We start from the raw sequence: 18,536 nt of genomic DNA, 5'->3' as shown, positions 1-18,536 counted from the left end.
AGCAGGAGGAGTAGGAGAGGGAGAAGCAGGCTTTCTGCTAAGCAGAGAGCCTGATGCAGGATTCAGTCCTAGGACCGTGGGATCATGACCTGAGATGAAGGCAGGTGCTTAATGACTGAGCCACCCAGGGTCCAGGGAACCTTATATATATATATATATTTTAAGATTATTTATTTATTTATTTATTTGAGAGATAGAGATCACAAGTAGGCAGAGAGGCAGGCAGAGAGAGAGAAGACAGAAGGGGAAGCAGGCTTGCTGCTGAGCAGAGTGCCCAAGGCGTGGCTCGATCCCAGGACCCTGAGATCATGACCTGAGCCAAAGGCAGAGGCTTAACCCACTGAGCCACCCAGGTGCTCCTCTTTTAATCTTTTAATATAATACCTATCTAATTATATTATGATTTCAATCTTTTTATAGTTAAATAAGATCTGAAAATAGAAAGCTAAAGTCATCAGCCATCATTATTTAATTCAATAAAGTGCTTATTCAATAAATATCTATCAAATGATTTTTTGTATGGTTTGCTAAGATAAATAATGCAGACTTCTTGTCTCCAGGGCATTCCCAGTTGAGTGGGGAGACAAAGGAGTGTAGGTTATGGAATTGAGAATCCTAAAGGAGAGTGCTCAGCTGGAGGCCTCGCTGTGAGGGTCTTCAGCATGTAATTGGTCTTTAAAACCATGAGAACGGAAGATTTCACTCTGGGAGAGTTTGTGGATAACCAAGTCAGGATAGACCATTGAGGAACACTAACTTTTGAAGCGTGGGTGGAGGAAGGGAGAACTGAAGAAGGAGACATGGAAAGAATGGTTAGGGAAGTAGGAGGAGAATCAGGAGTAATGACACCATGAAAGATTATAGGGAAGAGAGTCTGAGAAGAAGGTAATCATCATTTGTTAAGTAAATAAATGTAGTGGGAGATTTGGCAAGATAAGGACTGAAAAATGTATATTTGGTAAGTAGGGGATCATTGTGCCGCTTTCGGATACTGCTTTCAGCAAGGTATGAGGAAAGAAGCCGAATGGCTCAAGTTGAGGAGTGAATGTGTGTTAAGAAGTAGAAACATTATAGGGGCGCCTGGGTGGCTCAGTGGGTTAAGAAGTAGAAACATTATGTGTCAGTGGCTATTAGCTATTAGAGAAGCTCCCTTTGGTTGAGGAGAGGACCTTCTAGTCCTTATAATCCAAGCAGAGTTTTTAAGGTGAGTGAATACAAACAAATGACTAATGTGAAGTGAATAGAAAAGTGTAAAGAATCAGATAAGCAATGACCATCTTTGTATAGCTGGTTATACAGCTATAGTCTCTGGTTAGTATTAATTCATCCCTGAAGAGAGAGGAAAGAGTTGAGAAAAGGATGTCTTTAGCATTCTCATCATGTCTTCTAATTTTGTGTTTTAATTTTGACTTGCTTTTTAAACTGAATGATATGGTATGTTTTCTGACTTTTTTTTCCCTTCTAGTCAGCTCCATATAAAACTGGGAGCAAAGGCACAAAAGCCCAAAGAGCTAAGCAATTGGGATTAGAAGGAGCAGCCAAGACACTGCTTGAGAATCCAGGGGAGCTCAATCTGCTATCTTACATTAGACCCAATGTGAAAGGTACCAGCTTTACTTCAAGAGATTATTCTTGTTTCTTTTTCTTTTTCCTTTTTTAATTTGAAAACTATGTAAAAAAAATTGTTTCATTACGTAATGACTATACAAAAGAGTATTATAGCACATAAGGAATAAATAGCTCTAATAAAATAAACCCCTATATACCTCCTGCCACCATTCAGCTTCCTCTTTTGATGAAGTGCCTGTTCTAGTCTTTTGCCCATTTTTATTGTACTGTTTCTCTCTTTTTTAATTAATTTATAAGTACTTTTTAAGATAGTCTTTCTGTTATATGTATTACAGATCTTTTCTCCCAGTATGTAACTTCTTTTCACTTTCTTTATGCTGCCTATTAAATAAACAGAAAATAGGTCTTAATTTTACTAGTTTATTAATCTTTTTAATTTTGCTAATCTTTTCTCTAAGATACTTGCTTTTTTTTTCCTTTTTAGAGAAATTGCTTCATTTCCCAAGGTTTTAAAGAATGCCCTATGTTGTCTTGTAAAACTTTGATTCTTTCTAAAAATTTATTTAATTATAAAAGCCATCTACTTTTTAAAAAGAATTTCAACAATTCTGACATAATTATTATAAAGTGAAGTTCTATTTCCACACTTCTACTCTCCAGGAGTAAAGGGTCCTTTTTCTGAAATTTATCTTCCTAACCTTTTGTGTATGTGTGCACAAGAATAAAAGTGAGTTGGAAAGAGTAGGGGAGAGAGAATTTCTAAGAGAAACCCATGGAAAGTGACTACTGATACATGTCAAAATACATTGGTTTTATTGACAAAATAAGCCCTAGAGCGAGAGCTCTTTGAGAAAGACTGGCTTTTTATAGGAGTGCTCTGACAGGATAGGATGGATGGGGAGATTGGTGCTCTCCTAAGTACTATGCTCATTCTAATTTCTTTAGCCTTCTGTTTATTCTTTTGGCTAGGAGAACTAAGTGTCTATAGGGGGCAGTATCTGATAAGAATATCCACATTCTGTACTACACTGTAGAGAATGCTAGCATATTATAACCTGCTTTCATTTTAAACTATTCAGCAATGTGAGATTGCAATTAAAAGATTAAGGATGAGTGTCTAAAAATACAAATGTCTGTTCATATACAAATACACTCATCTTAATATTTGTTTTGAAAATGGCATTAATTAAAAGAAAAAGCACAGAAGTATTGAATTTAGAGATGGATTGAAATGAGTAAAACTCAAGTTTGTTTAATTTTTTAATGTCTATTTTTTTTTTTAAAGATTTTATTTATTTATTTGACAGAGAGAAATCACAAGCAGGCAGAGAGGCAGGCAGAGAGAGAGAGAGAGGAGGAAGCAGGCTCCCTGCTGAGCAGAGAGCCCGATGCGGGACTCGATCCCAGGACCCTGAGATCATGACCTGAGCCGAAGGCAGCGGCTTAACCACTGAGCCACCCAGGCGCCCTTTTAATGTCTATTTTTAATTGCATTTTCAAATGATGCAATTTTAATGTTTTACTAGTGGCTGAGACTATAAAGCCAAGCATTAAGGTCAGCCACAGTGGGGACTTTCTTGCCCAGTAATAGTATGTTTTCTTAGAATCAAATATTGGAGTTTTCAGAATATCAGATACACAAAGGTTTATTGTCTGTTTTTACTCTTTTATGATTGATTTCCTTTCCTTTCCACCTCCTTTGGTACAAAGTTTTCCTTAGTTTGCACACATACTGAGTTCCTACTGAGTAGGTTTGATAACTCTGCCTCTTTAAGGCATGGCTGTATATGGTGATGTTCATGAACTACATGGTGATGGACACTTGGTGGTACTTCTGATAATGGGGCTCCATCAGGGCTCAGTGCAGTTACGGAAGTACTAGCACATATATTGAACTTTCTGTTTACTTTATTCCCTCCTCCTTTTACTCTGATCATAAATGTCGAAGAATTACAATTAATTCCAAACAAGTTAGATACTGGTTTTTAAGTTTGTTTGGATTGTTTTTTCTTTTCTCTGTCCCTTCATTGCTTGGGCTACACACATACTCATGATCATCCTCAATTCTCTTAGTTTTCTAAAGAAATATTTTTTATCATTCCTGTCATATCTCAAAGAAATGTTTAAGAAACCAGCTCTTTCACTGTAAAGTGGAGGACACTTCTTACTTGCCACAGACCAATAAGAACTTGGTCTGAATCAAAAAGATACACATGTCACAAATGGACTATATCCTAGAATTTTCAGAATATTTCCATGTTGTTTAGAAGGAGGAGTAGCTGATTGCTCTGTTGTGTGGAATAAGAGGTATCCTTACTGCAATTAAAGTGAAAAGAAGTGTTTGCCCTTCAATTTTTATTACAGTTGTGGAGCTTTGAAGAAACTGGCTGGGAAGTTTTTACTACAACAAAGGAGATATGATTTTCTGCTTCTTTGATCCTTATTTTCTCCTGATTTCATTGAGGTTCTAAACTTTTTGAACTCTTATTATTTTCGGCTATCTTAAGCCCCAATGATCAATTCTGTGTGATGGAAAAAAATGCTTATTCAAACATACAAGATTCTTCCCAGTCCTTTCTCTTCCTGGTTGGGACTGAGAGGGAGGTAATATAATTTGGATGAGTTACCCAAGTGACTCTGATTATTTCTACCTCCCATTAGGAACCCCTGCTCTAGAGGTAGCTCAAGGTACCTCCCCAGAAGTGGTTCTTTGTTTTGTTTTGAACTTTAGTGGGTATCAGAATGATCTGGAATGCTCTGCAAAACAAAAATCCCCAAATATACAAAATGTTGTTCTAGCAATGTTGCTCTAGTATAATTTTAATTAAAAGTTTTTGTTTTGTTTTGTTTTGTTTTAGTTTATTTGATAGACAAGTAGGCAGAGAGGCACGCAGAGAGAGAGGAGGAAGCAGGCTCCCCGCCGAGCAGAGAGCCCGATGCGGGGCTTGATCCCAGAACCCCGGGATCATGACCTGAGCTGAAGGCAGAGGCTTTAACTCACTGAGCCACCCACGTGCCCCGTAATTTTAATTAGATAAGGTTTATTAATTATAAAAAATTTTCAAATTGTATTTGCCAAAAATGATGGGGGCTTTTTAAAGGTCTCTTATTATAATAATAAAATATATAACTTCTTTTTTCTGTTCTTTCTCATTAATGATTCTCATTGGAGATACATTCCATTTTTACTTCCTGGTGTTTTTATTAAATTTTGTGTAATGATGCTGTAAGGTGCTTTGGAACTCCAGGAATTAGTGCATAGTGACTGGTTTTCTGAGATGAAGCCTGATACAAGGAGAAACTTACCCAAGAATAGACATTTATTGACTGCTTACTATATGTCACAGCTGTTCTAGGTCCTTTACATATACAATCTTCTATCTCTCAAAGGTAATTCACTCCTGAAAATCCCCCTATAGGGAAACTCTCTTAAAATGTAAACAGAATTTGTAGGAATTTTAATGGTTAAGTTTCTTTAAAATAATTGTAGTTATTTTAATAGTTAGGATTAGTTATAACAAAATCCAACAAGGCATACCACTTTATTAATGACTCCATATGTCTGTCTTTTTACTCCCTTTGTCTTTTATATTTATTACTCATTAAAACTATGCTTTCAGAAAAACATATTGAGTTAGTGCTTGTGTATTTCAAACGTTAATATGAGAAGAAAAGCTTTAACGGATATAGAACAACTAAGAAGAAGTGGGAAAAAAGCAATGCAAATGATCTTTCTCAGTGTATATATAAGTTGACATCACAGGGGACATAATGTTCAAGAGTCACTGCTATAAATTAGCAAACCAGAAGCACTTGGAAAGAACTTAATGCGCCATTGGTAGACAATTCAACTATGAAGATGAATGACATAATGGCTCTTGTTTGGTGCTCATGAGATTTGAGAAATTCAAATGGGTCATTAAAAATGTGAATAAATGCCTCATAAGTCAAAATAAGAATATCAACAAAATTACTTGTAAAGAGTAGTTTTTGTAACTGTTATGAAATAGTATACCTTAGGTTATGACTCTGTTAATACATATTTCCCATAGCACACTTATTCTTCATAAACACTTCATGAAGCAGGTGCTGTTATTCCATTTTTATAGGAAACTGAGGCACAGAGAGGTCAAGTAATTTGTCCAAAGTTACACATCTGGTAACTGATGAAACTAGGATTTGACCTGGTGGCTGGCTCCAGAGCTGCATTTTTTTGCCACTAGTTTATATGGTATGAAAGGTCCTGTGTTATTGCTTTGGAGACTTGTTATGTTTTTGCAGAGGTAAGCTGGTCACTGCTATGATACTTCTCTGTCTTAAGGTTTTCAATTTAAGGGTTTATTTCCACTGAAATAAATTTATTATGATTTAATTATTGACTTAAAAAACCAATCTGTAGTTCTTTCTTTGTTTTCCTCTTTACCCTTCTCCTAAAGGACTTTCAGCACTCCAGGATATTGAAACAGGAGTGCAGCATATTTTAGCAGACATGATTGCTAAAGACAAAGACACGCTTGACTTCATTCGAAAATTGTGAGTAACTCTTAGAGAGTTTTCTGCTTTGTGAACTCATGCTGTTAAGGGTCATATGGTTAGTGCTAACACTAGTGTTCATTAAAATCTTTATTTTTAGACTCCTTTTTTGGTAGCAGAACTCTTTGTTCAAGCAACAGAACCCTAATATGTAAAACAGATAAAAGTAAAGTTGCTTTAATTGAATTCTAGGCAGGGAGCCTGGAACTCTGCCTGCTCATCCGCCTTATGCTGACACACCTCAGTGGAGGGCTCTGAGGAACAGTTGAAAAACCATTGCACTATACAATGTATGCTAGAGAGTCATATCCATTTAGACTGGGTGGCAGGCTTCTTAGACATACTGTGATGTATGTACTTTACATGTATTATAATATCTCATTTCTGGTATTTATAAGTGATTGAGTTAACTTGAGAATGTTTAATATCAGGTATAGATAAAAGTGCTGACCTCAAAATGAATTTCAGCTGATGGAGAGAGCTGCTTATCCATGGTATCATGGTCCATTTATAAGAGATTAAAACCTCATGACCTAGGCCCTACTTGGGCTTTTGGATTTTATGCCTCATTAAAAAAAGATATTATCTTAAAACCCATTTTAATATGTTTTTCAGCTGTGTATCAGCAGAGAAGACAGGGCTTTGCCAGCAGTTTGCTCTTATTTCTCCAAATCTCTGAGGTGTGCAGAGAGGAAAGGTAGAGATGAATCAGTTGACTGCAGTGGCTTTTCAGGGTTTTTGTTAATACAGGGAGAGAAGTTTCCTATTTCCTCAGTAATAGTAATTCCTAGTAGGAATGAGTGAAAGGAAGAGAATCGCGTAGGTTTAATGTGTTTATAAGTAATTATTCTCCCAAACTTTGTTTCAGTTTTATACACTGTCCCTGGAAGCTGTTCTGCCATATCCTCGTTTCCCTTCTTTTTAGCTTTTACTTGGCTCTGACTGCCTAATTCAGTGGTTAGAAAAGGTTGATCTCTAGAACAGAATTATTGATCTGGTATTTGTAGTTTTGGTCTCTTACATGACTGCAGATGAACTGATTTAGGCCTTGCATAGGAGGATTGGGTTGATATATATATATAGAGAGAGATATGGAGGACCTGTGCTAGCAAAGTCCTCTTTTCATGGGTCAGTACGTTTTTATACTTGGGCATCATTAAAAACAAAAATCTCATTTGGTAATAGCAGAAATTTTTTGCTAACATTATTTCCATATAATGTGTTTCTTTACTAACGCACATATTAATAACTCATTTGTTAATAGCAGAAATTTTTTGCTAACATTATTTCCATATAATGTGTTTCTTTACTAACACACATATTAATAATTAATAATTAATTACTAATAATATTATTAGTAACATAATAATATTATTAATATTTGAATATTTGTTTATCTGGACAGGTGCCAAAATAGGTATATTTGTATCCAATCATCTCTGGCAAAGGTGTCCTCAAAAAAAGTAAATGAGAAGGATGTTGGTAAGTTTCAGCTGTACCAGAATTTTTCATGCAACATAAGAAACATCCAGCATCATCAGGTAAATAAAGAAACTGCTTATCCATGCTGATAGTAATAATAATGATGATACTTTGGATTTCCCTATTACTTTACTTGTAGTAAAGTAAGGAATTGAAAAATTGTAAGGCAACCATTTACTTTTTTTTTCATATAAATTCGTATAATGTCCCATTTTTCCCATTTCGCAATTGCAGAACTCAAGGCCCAGAAAAGTTAGTAAAACTGAGTATTATTAGCAGAGTTGACAATATACCACTTCAGATATCTTGACATTTTGGCTGGTGATCTTTCATAGTAGACTTTGCTTCTCACTGTGCTTAGCTTTGAACTCAATACTGGATCTTTTCCGTATGACATACAAATTAGAGATAATCTGATTTAGAATAAAGTGTGAAATCTCACTTGGTTGTGTAAATTATAGTTATTATATTTCTGTCTCTTAATATCATTTTTCAGTTTACTAATTTTTTTCCTTATTGTTATATCTACAATGTGGAAAGTGGCTTTTATGTCATATGGGGGAAAAAGATGATTTACAAACTGAAAATAAAATAATACTGGCTTTACATTTACTTACTTTTACCAGTGTTCTTTATTTCTTTGTATGCTTTTGAGTTACTGTCTACTGTCCTTTCATTTCTACCTGAAGGACTTCCTGCAACATTTCATGTAGGGCTGGTCTACTAGTGACAAACTCCCTCAGTGTTTATTTGTAAGGTCTTAAAATTTGCTTTTTTGAATTTATTTTTAATTGTGGTAAAATGCTAATGTATTTAACTTATAACTTTACCGTCCTAACCATTTTTAAGTACATAGTTCAGTAATGTTAAGTATATTTACATTGTTGTGCAACCAATCCCCAGAACTTTTTCTGGGTATAGAATTCTAGGTTGACAGTTTATTCTTTCAGCTCTTTGATTTTATCATCCCACTGTCTTCTGGCCTCCATGGTTTTGATGAAGTATCAGCTATTTAACTTACCAAGTCCCTAACACATGATGAATTACTTCTCTTACTTCTTTCCAGATTCTCTGGCTTTAGGTTTTGACATTTTGATTATAATGTGTCTCACTGTAGATCTCTCTGAATTTAATCCTTCTTGGGGTTCATTCTGATTCTTGAATGTGTTGGTTGTTTTTTATCAAAACTGAGAAATTTGGATCATTATTTCTTCAAATATTCCTTCTGCCTCTTTCTTCTGTCCTGGGTCTCCTGTTATACATATGTTGGTATACTTGATAATGTCCCACAGGTTTCTTGAGCTCGCTCGTTCGTTCTTTCTTTCTTTCTTTTTTCTTTTTCTTCTCAGACTGTATAATCTCAATTGACCTATCTTCAGGTTTGCTGATTCTTTCTTCTCCTTGCTCAAATGAACTACTGAACCTTTCAGTAAATTCTTCATTTTAGTCATTGTAGTTCTCAGCTCAGAATTTCTATTTGTTTCTTTTTGTAATTCTCAGCTCTTTATTGATATTCTGTTTGTTGAGACCACGGTCCCCTGATTTTTTTTTAAGTCTCTGTCTGTGATTTCCTTGAACTCTGAGCATATATAAGATAGTTGATTTAAAGTGGTCTGGTAGGGGCGCCTGGATGACTCAGTGGGTTAATCCTCTGCCTTCAGCTCAGATCATGATCTCAGGGTCCTGGGATTGAGCCCTACATCGGGCTCTCTGCTCAGCAGCAAGCCTGCTTCCCCCTCTTTCTCTGCCTGCCACTCTGCCTACTTGTGATCTCTCTCTCTGTATCAAATAAATAAAATCTTTAAGAATAAAATAAAATAAAATAAAATAAAATAAAATAAAGTGGTCTGGTAAGACCAGTGCCCGAGTTTCTTCAGGGATAGTTTCTGTTAGTTTCTTTTTTCCTGTAAATGCATCATACTTTCTTGTTTCTTTGCATGTCTTGTAATTTTATATTAAAAACTTGACATTTTGAATATTATAAGTTGGCAACACTGAAATCAGATTCTCCCCCTCAGTATTTGTTGTTGCTGCTGTTGGGGATTTTGTTGTTTGTTTAGGGCCTTGTAAACTATTTTTGAAATGTCTTCATTCTTTGTCGTGTGATCACTGAAATCTCTTCCATTAGCTTAGTGGACCACTAGTTATTTGACAGAGATTTTCATAATGCCTAGATAGGCAAAACAAAACAAAAAAAATTCCTCCTAGTTCTTGCAGATTGACTGTAGGGGGTAATCCTTCAACATTAGTATAGCAAGGCTGTTTACAGCTTTGCCCTTAACCTTCACTTCCTGTTTGCATGATGCCCAAAGGTTAGTCAAAGGTGAAAGCTTAAGGTCTTTTCAGAGCATGTGTCTAGACCCAAGCATGCATACAGACTCCCAAGATTCTCTGATTTGTGGAGGAACTTTAAAAAACCCCTTTCCCCTCAAGTATCTAATATTTAAGCTTCTTTATCATCCAGGTTTTTTGGTCTGTTTGACTGTAATCCTTGTAACAACCTGCTGTTGTCCCTTACCCCTCAACACTGTGACTAATTTATTTGCCTTTAAATAGTTTTGAAAAATGCCACTGAAGGGAATGGCTTCTATCCTGGGGAAACTCTGAGACAGGCAAAACAAAGGCAAGCTCTTGAGTCCATCCTTCAGGGAAACATGAGATAGATCAGAACACACAATCACTGCTTTGGTGAGTGCTGTGAAGTGTGTAAATGTGGCGATTCACAGACCTGTACCCCTGGGGATAAAAATATATGTTTATTAAAAAAAAAAAAAAGAACACACAATCACAAATTTTTGAGAATAAAGTCCATGTTGCTCCCTTTGGCACTAGCAACCTGTGCTAGGAATGTATGAGCCACTGCTCATCTGCAGAGTAGAGGATGGCAAATGGGTAAATTAATTTTCTTTAAAAGTTCCTCTGGTGGTTGTAAGCTTTTTATTAGGTCCCAGAGTTCTGAAAAGGTTGATTTTGACAGTTTGGGTCAGTTTGCTAACTGCTGTAGAGGGATAGACTTTTGGAGTTCCCTTCTTTATCATGTTGGTGATGTCATACCTAACAGCATCTTTAAAGTGTACTAACAGTCCTTGCTCTATTCCAAGACCAGAATGTGACTTTAGCATAAACTGCCTTTCTTTATCTTGTTTCATGGTTTTTAGGTTTAGGTTTACTTTGGTATCAGGATTGCAACCTGTATTTTCTTAATGGAAATCGCTTCCTCCCTTATTTTAATCTTAGCCCTACAGTTACATGAAATGCTTGCCTTTAATCCTTTTGCCAGAACTTTCCAGTCTTGTTGTGATGAAGCTTATTATTCAGTTCAGTAGGGAGTTGGCCAAGCTTTGCTGTAGAGGACCAGAGAATAAATTCTAAATTTTCTGAGACAGCTAGCTTTTGCTGCAGTTACATAACTGCCATTGCAGCTGATAGTAGTCATAGATAATACAGAAACAAGGGCGCATAGATTTTAATTAAATTCTATTTATGCAAGCAGAGGTTTGACTGGATTTGGCCCATGGACCATAGTTTACTGACCCCTGCTCTTCTGTATTTCTCAAGGAGGATGTATGTGTACAGTATTCTCTGAGTTTTAACACATTCACAGTTGTTTCCAATGGTTTGATGCATGAACCCCTTAGATCAGTATAATATTTTTTGTTTTTACTTTCTTTCTTTAACTTTCTTAAATATGTTGGTCTGTTGTTGCCTTGCTTTATATGTTCTTAAGAGAAATCAGATGGCAATCCAGTTCTTTTCTCTAGAAATACCAAAGATGTGGGTCCATGTTGTTTTATTTTCTTTATTAAGGTTTCATAGGAAGATGAGGGGGAGATTTGGAATCAAGAGATTGCCAGTGTTCTCCAAGCCTAGAAGTCCTCAGTATGACATTTTTAAACTTAATTTTTCCTTCCATCTGTATTTTACTGTTTAAAGAAAAGATAATGAAAAAAATTAGAGTGTATTACCTTTCATGTGATATTTTCCATCATTACAACTATTAATTTTTTAACTTAAACAGTGATATATAGACGTGAAAAGGTATTTGTTTGTTTGGTTTAAGGTAAAACATGAAGAGTCATCAATTATCACAAAATTTTTCTTTGACATTTACTATATATTCATTCCTACTTGTGTGGAGGTGACATGGCCTTTGCTCTTATTAGTTGTAAGAGTTACTTATCTGTTCTAGATCTAATTCTTTTATGTGATAAATGATTTGCAAAGCTTTTCTCCCATGCTATATATTCTTTTTTTACTTTCTTAATGGTGTCCTTTGATGTGTAATTTTATTGAAGTCTAATCTATTTATTTTTTCTTTTGTTGATTGTGCATGTAGTGCTACATGTAAGGTCTTACCTAACTCATAGTCATGAAGAATTTCTCTTATATTTTTTCCTAAGAGTTTAATAGCTTTATGTCTTATGTTAAGGTCTGTGACCAGTTTTGAATAATTTTTGTGTATGAGGATGTAGAGGAGTCCAGCTTTATTCTTTTGAACATAGCTATCGTGTCATCCCAGCATCGCTTATTGAAAAGACTGTTTTTCCCAATGAATTGTCTTGGCATCCTTGTTGAAAATCAATTGATTGTGGGTGTATGGATTTATTTCTGAACTCTTAATTTTATTCTGCTGATCTATGTGGCTGTCCTTATGCTAGTGGCACACAGTAGTGATTACTATAGCTTTGTAATAAGTTTTGAAATCAGAAGGTAGGAGTTCTTCAACTTTTTTCTTCTTTTTCAAGATTGAATCTGGGTCCCTTGAATTTCTATATGACTCTTAGAATTTGTCAATTTCTGCAAAGATACTAGCTGAGATTTGGTAGAAGAGCTTTGAATCTGTAAATTATTTGTGGTAGTATTTCTATTTTAGCAATATTTAAGATATTGCTAAACTTGGGATATTTTTCCATTCTTTCAATTTCTTTTAGTGGTGTTTTGTAGTTTTCAGAGTGTTTCCCACTTCCTTTGTTACATTTATTCCTGAGTATGTTACTCCTTTTGGTGCTATGGTAAATGAGGTTATTTTTGTTTTTTTGTTTTTTTAGAATGCTTATTGCTCGTGTATAGAAATTGATTATCCTGCAATCCTGCCAAATTCTTTATTAGTTCTAATAGTTCTATAGTGAATTCCTTAGGGTTCTCCATATATAAGGTCATATTATATGCAAATTGGGATAGTTTTCTTTCTTTTCAATCTAGATGTCTTCTATTTCTTTTTCTTGTCTAATTGCCCAGGCTATCACCTCCAGTATGATGTTGAATAGAAGTGGCAAGAGGAGACCCTTGTTATTTTAGAGGGAAAGTATTCGGTCTTTCACCATTAAATAATGATACTATCTGTGGGGTTTTTATATGTGATCTTTATCACATTGAAGAAGTTGTTTTCTATTTCTAGTTTGTTGAGTGTTTCTGTTGTGAACAAACCTGAAATTTTGTCAAATATTCTTTCTGCATCTATTGTGTAAGAAGATTGTATGGCTTTCCTTTTTTATATTATTGGTATGATATATCATGTTAATTGATTTTGGGGTGTTAGACCAACCTTTTATTCCTGGAATAAGTCCCTCTTAGTCCTAGTGTGTAATCCCTTTTATATATTTATGGATTTGGTTTACTTTTTTTATTGAGGATTTTGATATTTGTATTCATAAGAGAGAATGGTTCTCATTTTGCAATGTTCTTGTCTGGTTTGGGTATCAGGGTAAATGGAGTTGAGAACCTTTTTCTTCTATGGTATATTTTAGAAGAGTTTGGAAGAGTTGATATATTTTGGAATAATTGATGTTAATTTTTTAAATGGTTGCTAGAATTCTGTGGTGAAGCCATCTGGGCTTGGACATTTTCTTGTGGGAAAATTTTAAATTACTAATTTAGTCTTCTTTACTTATTGTAGATCTTTTCAGATTTTCTGTTTCTGTTTTATTCTGTTTTGGCAGACTGTCTTTTTAAGAACTTTTCCATTTTATTTAAGTGATATAATTTGACATGTTATTCGTAGTATTCTTATGATCCTTTTTATTTCTATAATTTCCATAGTAATGGCCCCTTATATTTTTGATTTTGGTAATTGGAAAGCTCCCTCCTTTTTTCTTGGTTTAGTGAAAGGCTTTTCAATTTTGTGATATTTTCAAAGAAAATTTTTGGTTTTGCTAGCATTATTTTGTTGTTTTTCTATTCTTAATTTTTCCTATGTCCTTTATTATTTCCTTTATTCTACTTGCTTTGGGTTTATGTACGCTTCTTTAAAGGAATGCTTTTAATGTATCTTAAGACATTTGCTTAAGAGACAGACAACCTGATCTGATTTTAAATTTTTATTTCACTTGTTATCTTTGTTATTTGGGATAAATTAGTTTAAAAAAATTAATATGTAAAGTGAAGATAATATATATCCCCCTGTTAACTTTGAAAGTTAAATGAGATAAGTATTTAAAGGGCTGAGATAGACCTCACAATTAGTAAATGTTTAATGACAACAATTAGTAGTTATTATTCCACTTGGGAATTTGCATGCATCCTTATCTTAGCAATATATTCTCACAAATATAGAAAGAAAATTTTGTAACTCTGGGTGATCAAAAATTTTTGATTAATCAAATCTGAAAAGATTTTTAGATCACCAAAGTCTCTTCCTGTGAATGTCATAGGCTTTGTACCTGTATTTTATTTAAAAAAAAAGACTTTTTGAAAAACGTTTAAAGAAATGATTATTTTAAAATACATGTTTGGTAAATAAATTAATAAAAAATTGATACAGCTGTAGGCTGGATAACCACTCTGTTTATTTCACCAATGTTGACTGGTTAAATTGATCATTTAGCTATTTAGTAGATAATCAGTCTTTGCTATATATGTGTGCATTCAGATTCTGGCAATTAACCGTGGAGAAAATTTGAAGATACTGACTGTCAAAGTCAACATTTCTGATGGAATAAAGAATGAATTCTGCAGGTGGTGCATCCAAAACAGGTCTGTTTATAGAGGTTTACAGAATTTTCTGTTTTCCATTTCTAACATACTACACTGAGATCTATATGTACTGATACGGGAAATTGTCCATTCTGTTAAACAAATAGATGCTGACAGACAATGGTTATGTGTCCTTTTTTCATTAAAAAAGTAGAAATGTTGTGTATGTTTAAGTAGGAAACAGGATATATTATATATTAAAATAAATTATTAATAGTGGTTATCTCTCGGGAAAGGGACTTTTACATTAATAATTTTTTGTACCATTCAAACCTTATACAGAGTGTTTTCTCTTATGAAAAGCTAAATTAACAAAAACAGTACATATGGTATATCTGTAATCTTTTGATCATTAAGGATAATTGAAACAAGAATATGATTTATTAGATATGACAATATAAGTCTCTAAACATAGGTGCAATTTACTTAAAAAGTTTTGCACATTAAGGATGATTGAAACAAACATTAAGTTTATTGGATATTTCAGAGAATTGTCCAAACATATAACTCTTTATTATCCTTTTCATTTGCTAAGGGAACATTTTAAAATAGCACTACAGATTTGTATAGAACTCCTAACTTTTAGTTTTAACTTTTCAGAGTGTATTTGATCCTTATAATAATCTCTTCAGTGAGTAGAGCAGATTTGTAGCTGCCATTTAACCAATGAGAAAATTGATGCAAAGGTAAAAAAGCTTGCCTAGAAGTTAGGATGTGTAGATTTGGGGTATGCCCCTCACAAGCTAGTTCTGTTTAACATTAATTTAGGGAGATTGCTGGGAAAGCTCTCTGAAGAGGTAGATGAATTTTTCTTTGGGAGGAATAAGTGCTATATTTTTTGGAAGTTAGCTCTCTTGTCCAATATCATTCTTTCATCAATTGATTGGAAATCAGTTTGCCAAAACCCAATTCCATAAAAGATCATCTTGTTTAATGACCAAATAATGCTAACCAAGGAGGACCCATCAAGTGAAACAACTATGTCAATATTAGTCAGTACATAAATTGTATAAGCCATAGAAACCAATTATTTTATATCCATTCAGTGGAATTCTATGTAACCATCTTAAGAAAGTTGAGATAGAGCTAAAATTGAGATATAAATATGTCTTATTAAGTTAAAAGACAGTTTATAATTAGTATTTATAGAATGGTCTCGTTAATGGCAAAAAATAGGTCTATATGTATGTGTAAGAAAATTTTTGAAAAAATACAGATGATCTATTTCATAGCTCTTGTGTGAGATTTTAATTTTCTGTTGTATAGCCCCCTGTAGAGTTTTCTTTAAATGAAAGCTTATTTCTTGTGTAAACAAACAAATTTCATTAAAAATAAAAAGGAAATAAATACCTAAAAGAAATTATAGATTTAAACAATTGTATAAAGAAATTAGATAATTTTAAATTAAAATATGATGAAGTTCCAAGAGAGTTTCATAAAAAGAACAAAATCCCAGAAATGGATATATCTAAGTTTGAATTCCAGTTATATGACTTCTTATTCTTGTGACTATGAGCACATTACTTAATTTCTTTCAGTTTCCTTATTGTCAAAGTGATGAGTAATACCTTTTCACAGATTTAAGAGAATTAAATGATATTCCATTTAATTGTGTAGCCTTCAGTGGTATCTTGTTACTACAAAGTAGTGGGATTGCTGAATAAAACTCCTTTTTAGAAATGACTTTTGTAAATAGATCACAGTAAATTGGAGACAACTTCTATCTTATTTTCCTATGAATGTTCGTAATACACAGTATCAGAATCTGTAGTTAAGGGACTTATTATTTAGGCTTTAAACTGTTACCTTCACACTAAATAAATGTTAAGGAATGATTTCTTTGGAGAGATTTAAATGGTTTTCATCTATATTTTATTTCATTCAGTTCTCCTCCAATTGAATCGTTAATATTATGTGACTTATGCTATAATGCTATACATTACTATGGTATAGTGATACAAGTTTCAGTTACATTCTAGAAGTTTCTCTCCATGTATAGATAATTGAAGAAACTCTTCTATGGGAACTAAAGAACACAACAAGAGCCAGCTGAGAACCAAAGAACCATTTTCAAGGAATTGTTTTCATTTTTTAAACACATTTGAATGACTAGAGATACTCACTCAAATCTTTTCTTCTTCCTCCTCCTCTTTTTTGTTTTACTCTCTTTGTCCCTACTTCTTCCACCTTCCGCCTTTCTCATGTATTCATTTATTCAGGTTTATGCTAGATGCTGGAGATTCACCTATAAATCAGACAAATATGTTGCTTGTCCTTGGTGACAATGTAGTTTAATGGAGAAGACCCTGAGCAAATAGTTAAGGAGTATTATAAGGAGAAAGTACAGTGTTTCATGAGTTTGTAACAGGGAGCCCTAATGTAGTCTGGGTTTTGTGCATGTGTCAGAGACAGAAGGAGACAAACAGGAAGCAACAAGAAATGAGGATTGACTTGTAGGGATGGATCAGATCATACTTAATTTTCTAGACAGGGCAAGGATTTTATTCTTAAGAGTAATGAAAAGCCAGTAAAGGGTTTAAACAGAGGATTGTCATGATCAGTTTGTATTTTAAGATCACTCTGGCTGCAATATAGGGAATTATTTGGAAGGAACCCAGAGTAGATATGGGGGCAGGAGCTAGGTTTGTGAAAAATTATTGAAGCTTCCAGACGATTGGGCAAACAATATTAAGGATTTCTGTGTTTCTCCTACTAGCAATGGGGGAACCTAAGTTTGGTCTTCAAGGGCATGACCCCCAGCCAATATCCAATACATACATTTAAAAAATCACTCCAGGGGCGCCTGGGTGGCTCAGTGGGTTAAGCCTCTGCCTTTGGCTGAGTTCCTGGGATTGAACTCTACATCAGGCTCTCTACTCAGCAGAGAGCCTGCTCCCCCCCCCACCCCCCGCCTGCCTCTCTGCCTACTTGTGATCTCTGTCAAATAAATAAATAAAATAAAATTTCTGGCCTCTAAGGATTATCTTTCAGGCATATTGTCCCATGACCCAGGACTGTGTTCTCTCCTAACTTGCCAAGCTCCATACCATGCTCTATAAGACCTTTAATGATCTGGCCACTGCCATATTTTCTAGCCCCATCTTCCTCCCACCTGATCCTGACAGTTATACTCTAGCAGTACTAATCTACTTGAAAGTAGATTAGTAATTACTAACTACTGATCTACTTGAAAGGACTCATTATTTTCTTTCATGCCTGTATGTTTTTCCGTGTGCTGTGGTTTCTTACCAGTATGCTTTTTTTTCTGGGTCTTGTTTGGTAAAGCACAATTCATTTTTTAAAACCCATCTCATGTGTTTCTTCTGGGACGTCTTTCATGACATTGGGCTCTCTAAATTAATAATAATAACAGCAATAACAGTAACAACAGTGGTATTAATTGTAATGTTAATAATGGATGTCTGAATCATCTCCTCCTTCCTTACCATCGTGCTTTCGGGAGAAGGTGACAGTAGGGAGTAACAGGGATTTGAGTGGAAGGATGTATGTCCTGAAAGCACTTTCAAACAAATTTAAAAAACTGTTCTACTCAGATAATAACCATAGACTGAGCAGCTTAAACAACATCCTTCTGTGGCAAGGATTCAATTAGTTGTTACTATGATACGTTGCTTAAGTGTTTGTCCACTGAAACTTAGTTTATTTCCTACCCAAAATAAGTAAGAGAGATGACAGTGTCCCAAGGGTATATTAATGGTTTATTTTATTGTGATTTATAAAATAGATATTTTATTAATGGTTTATCAAGGGTCGTTGAAGGGCAAGGGCAGAGATGCTATAGATGGATGGAAACATGGAAGGGCTTGGGCTAAATTTGTCCTTTTTAGCTTGTGTTTTTCTTACTGTTCTTTATCCAGTGCCCACTACCATTCAGTTCTCCGACATTTATATTCACCGGCATGCATTCTGATACACTGCGTTACAGAGCAATGCAGCCTGAGAAGTAGAATGAGTTCGCT

The 18,536-nt window shown here is 34.5% G+C and overlaps 1 protein-coding gene across 2 annotated transcripts in view; it reads left to right on the top strand.

Moving 5' to 3' along the window:
• Window positions 1–18,536, top strand: part of SRBD1 (S1 RNA binding domain 1) — a 199,079-nt gene that overhangs the window by 29,336 nt on the left and 151,207 nt on the right. For both annotated transcript variants that reach the window (XM_082746976.1, XM_082746975.1), the window contains exons 7-10: window positions 1,466–1,604; window positions 6,006–6,102; window positions 7,508–7,643; window positions 14,453–14,556. In XM_082746976.1, the coding sequence (XP_082603102.1) occupies window positions 1,466–1,604; window positions 6,006–6,102; window positions 7,508–7,643; window positions 14,453–14,556 (476 nt within the window). The remainder of the gene's footprint in view (window positions 1–1,465; window positions 1,605–6,005; window positions 6,103–7,507; window positions 7,644–14,452; window positions 14,557–18,536) is intronic.

This window comes from Mustela nivalis (genome assembly GCF_964662115.1).
Source record: "Mustela nivalis genome assembly, chromosome: 8".
Taxonomy (NCBI): Eukaryota; Metazoa; Chordata; class Mammalia; order Carnivora; family Mustelidae; genus Mustela; species Mustela nivalis.
Note: the sequence above shows the minus strand (reverse complement) of the source record. Positions and strands in the feature narration are given on the sequence as shown.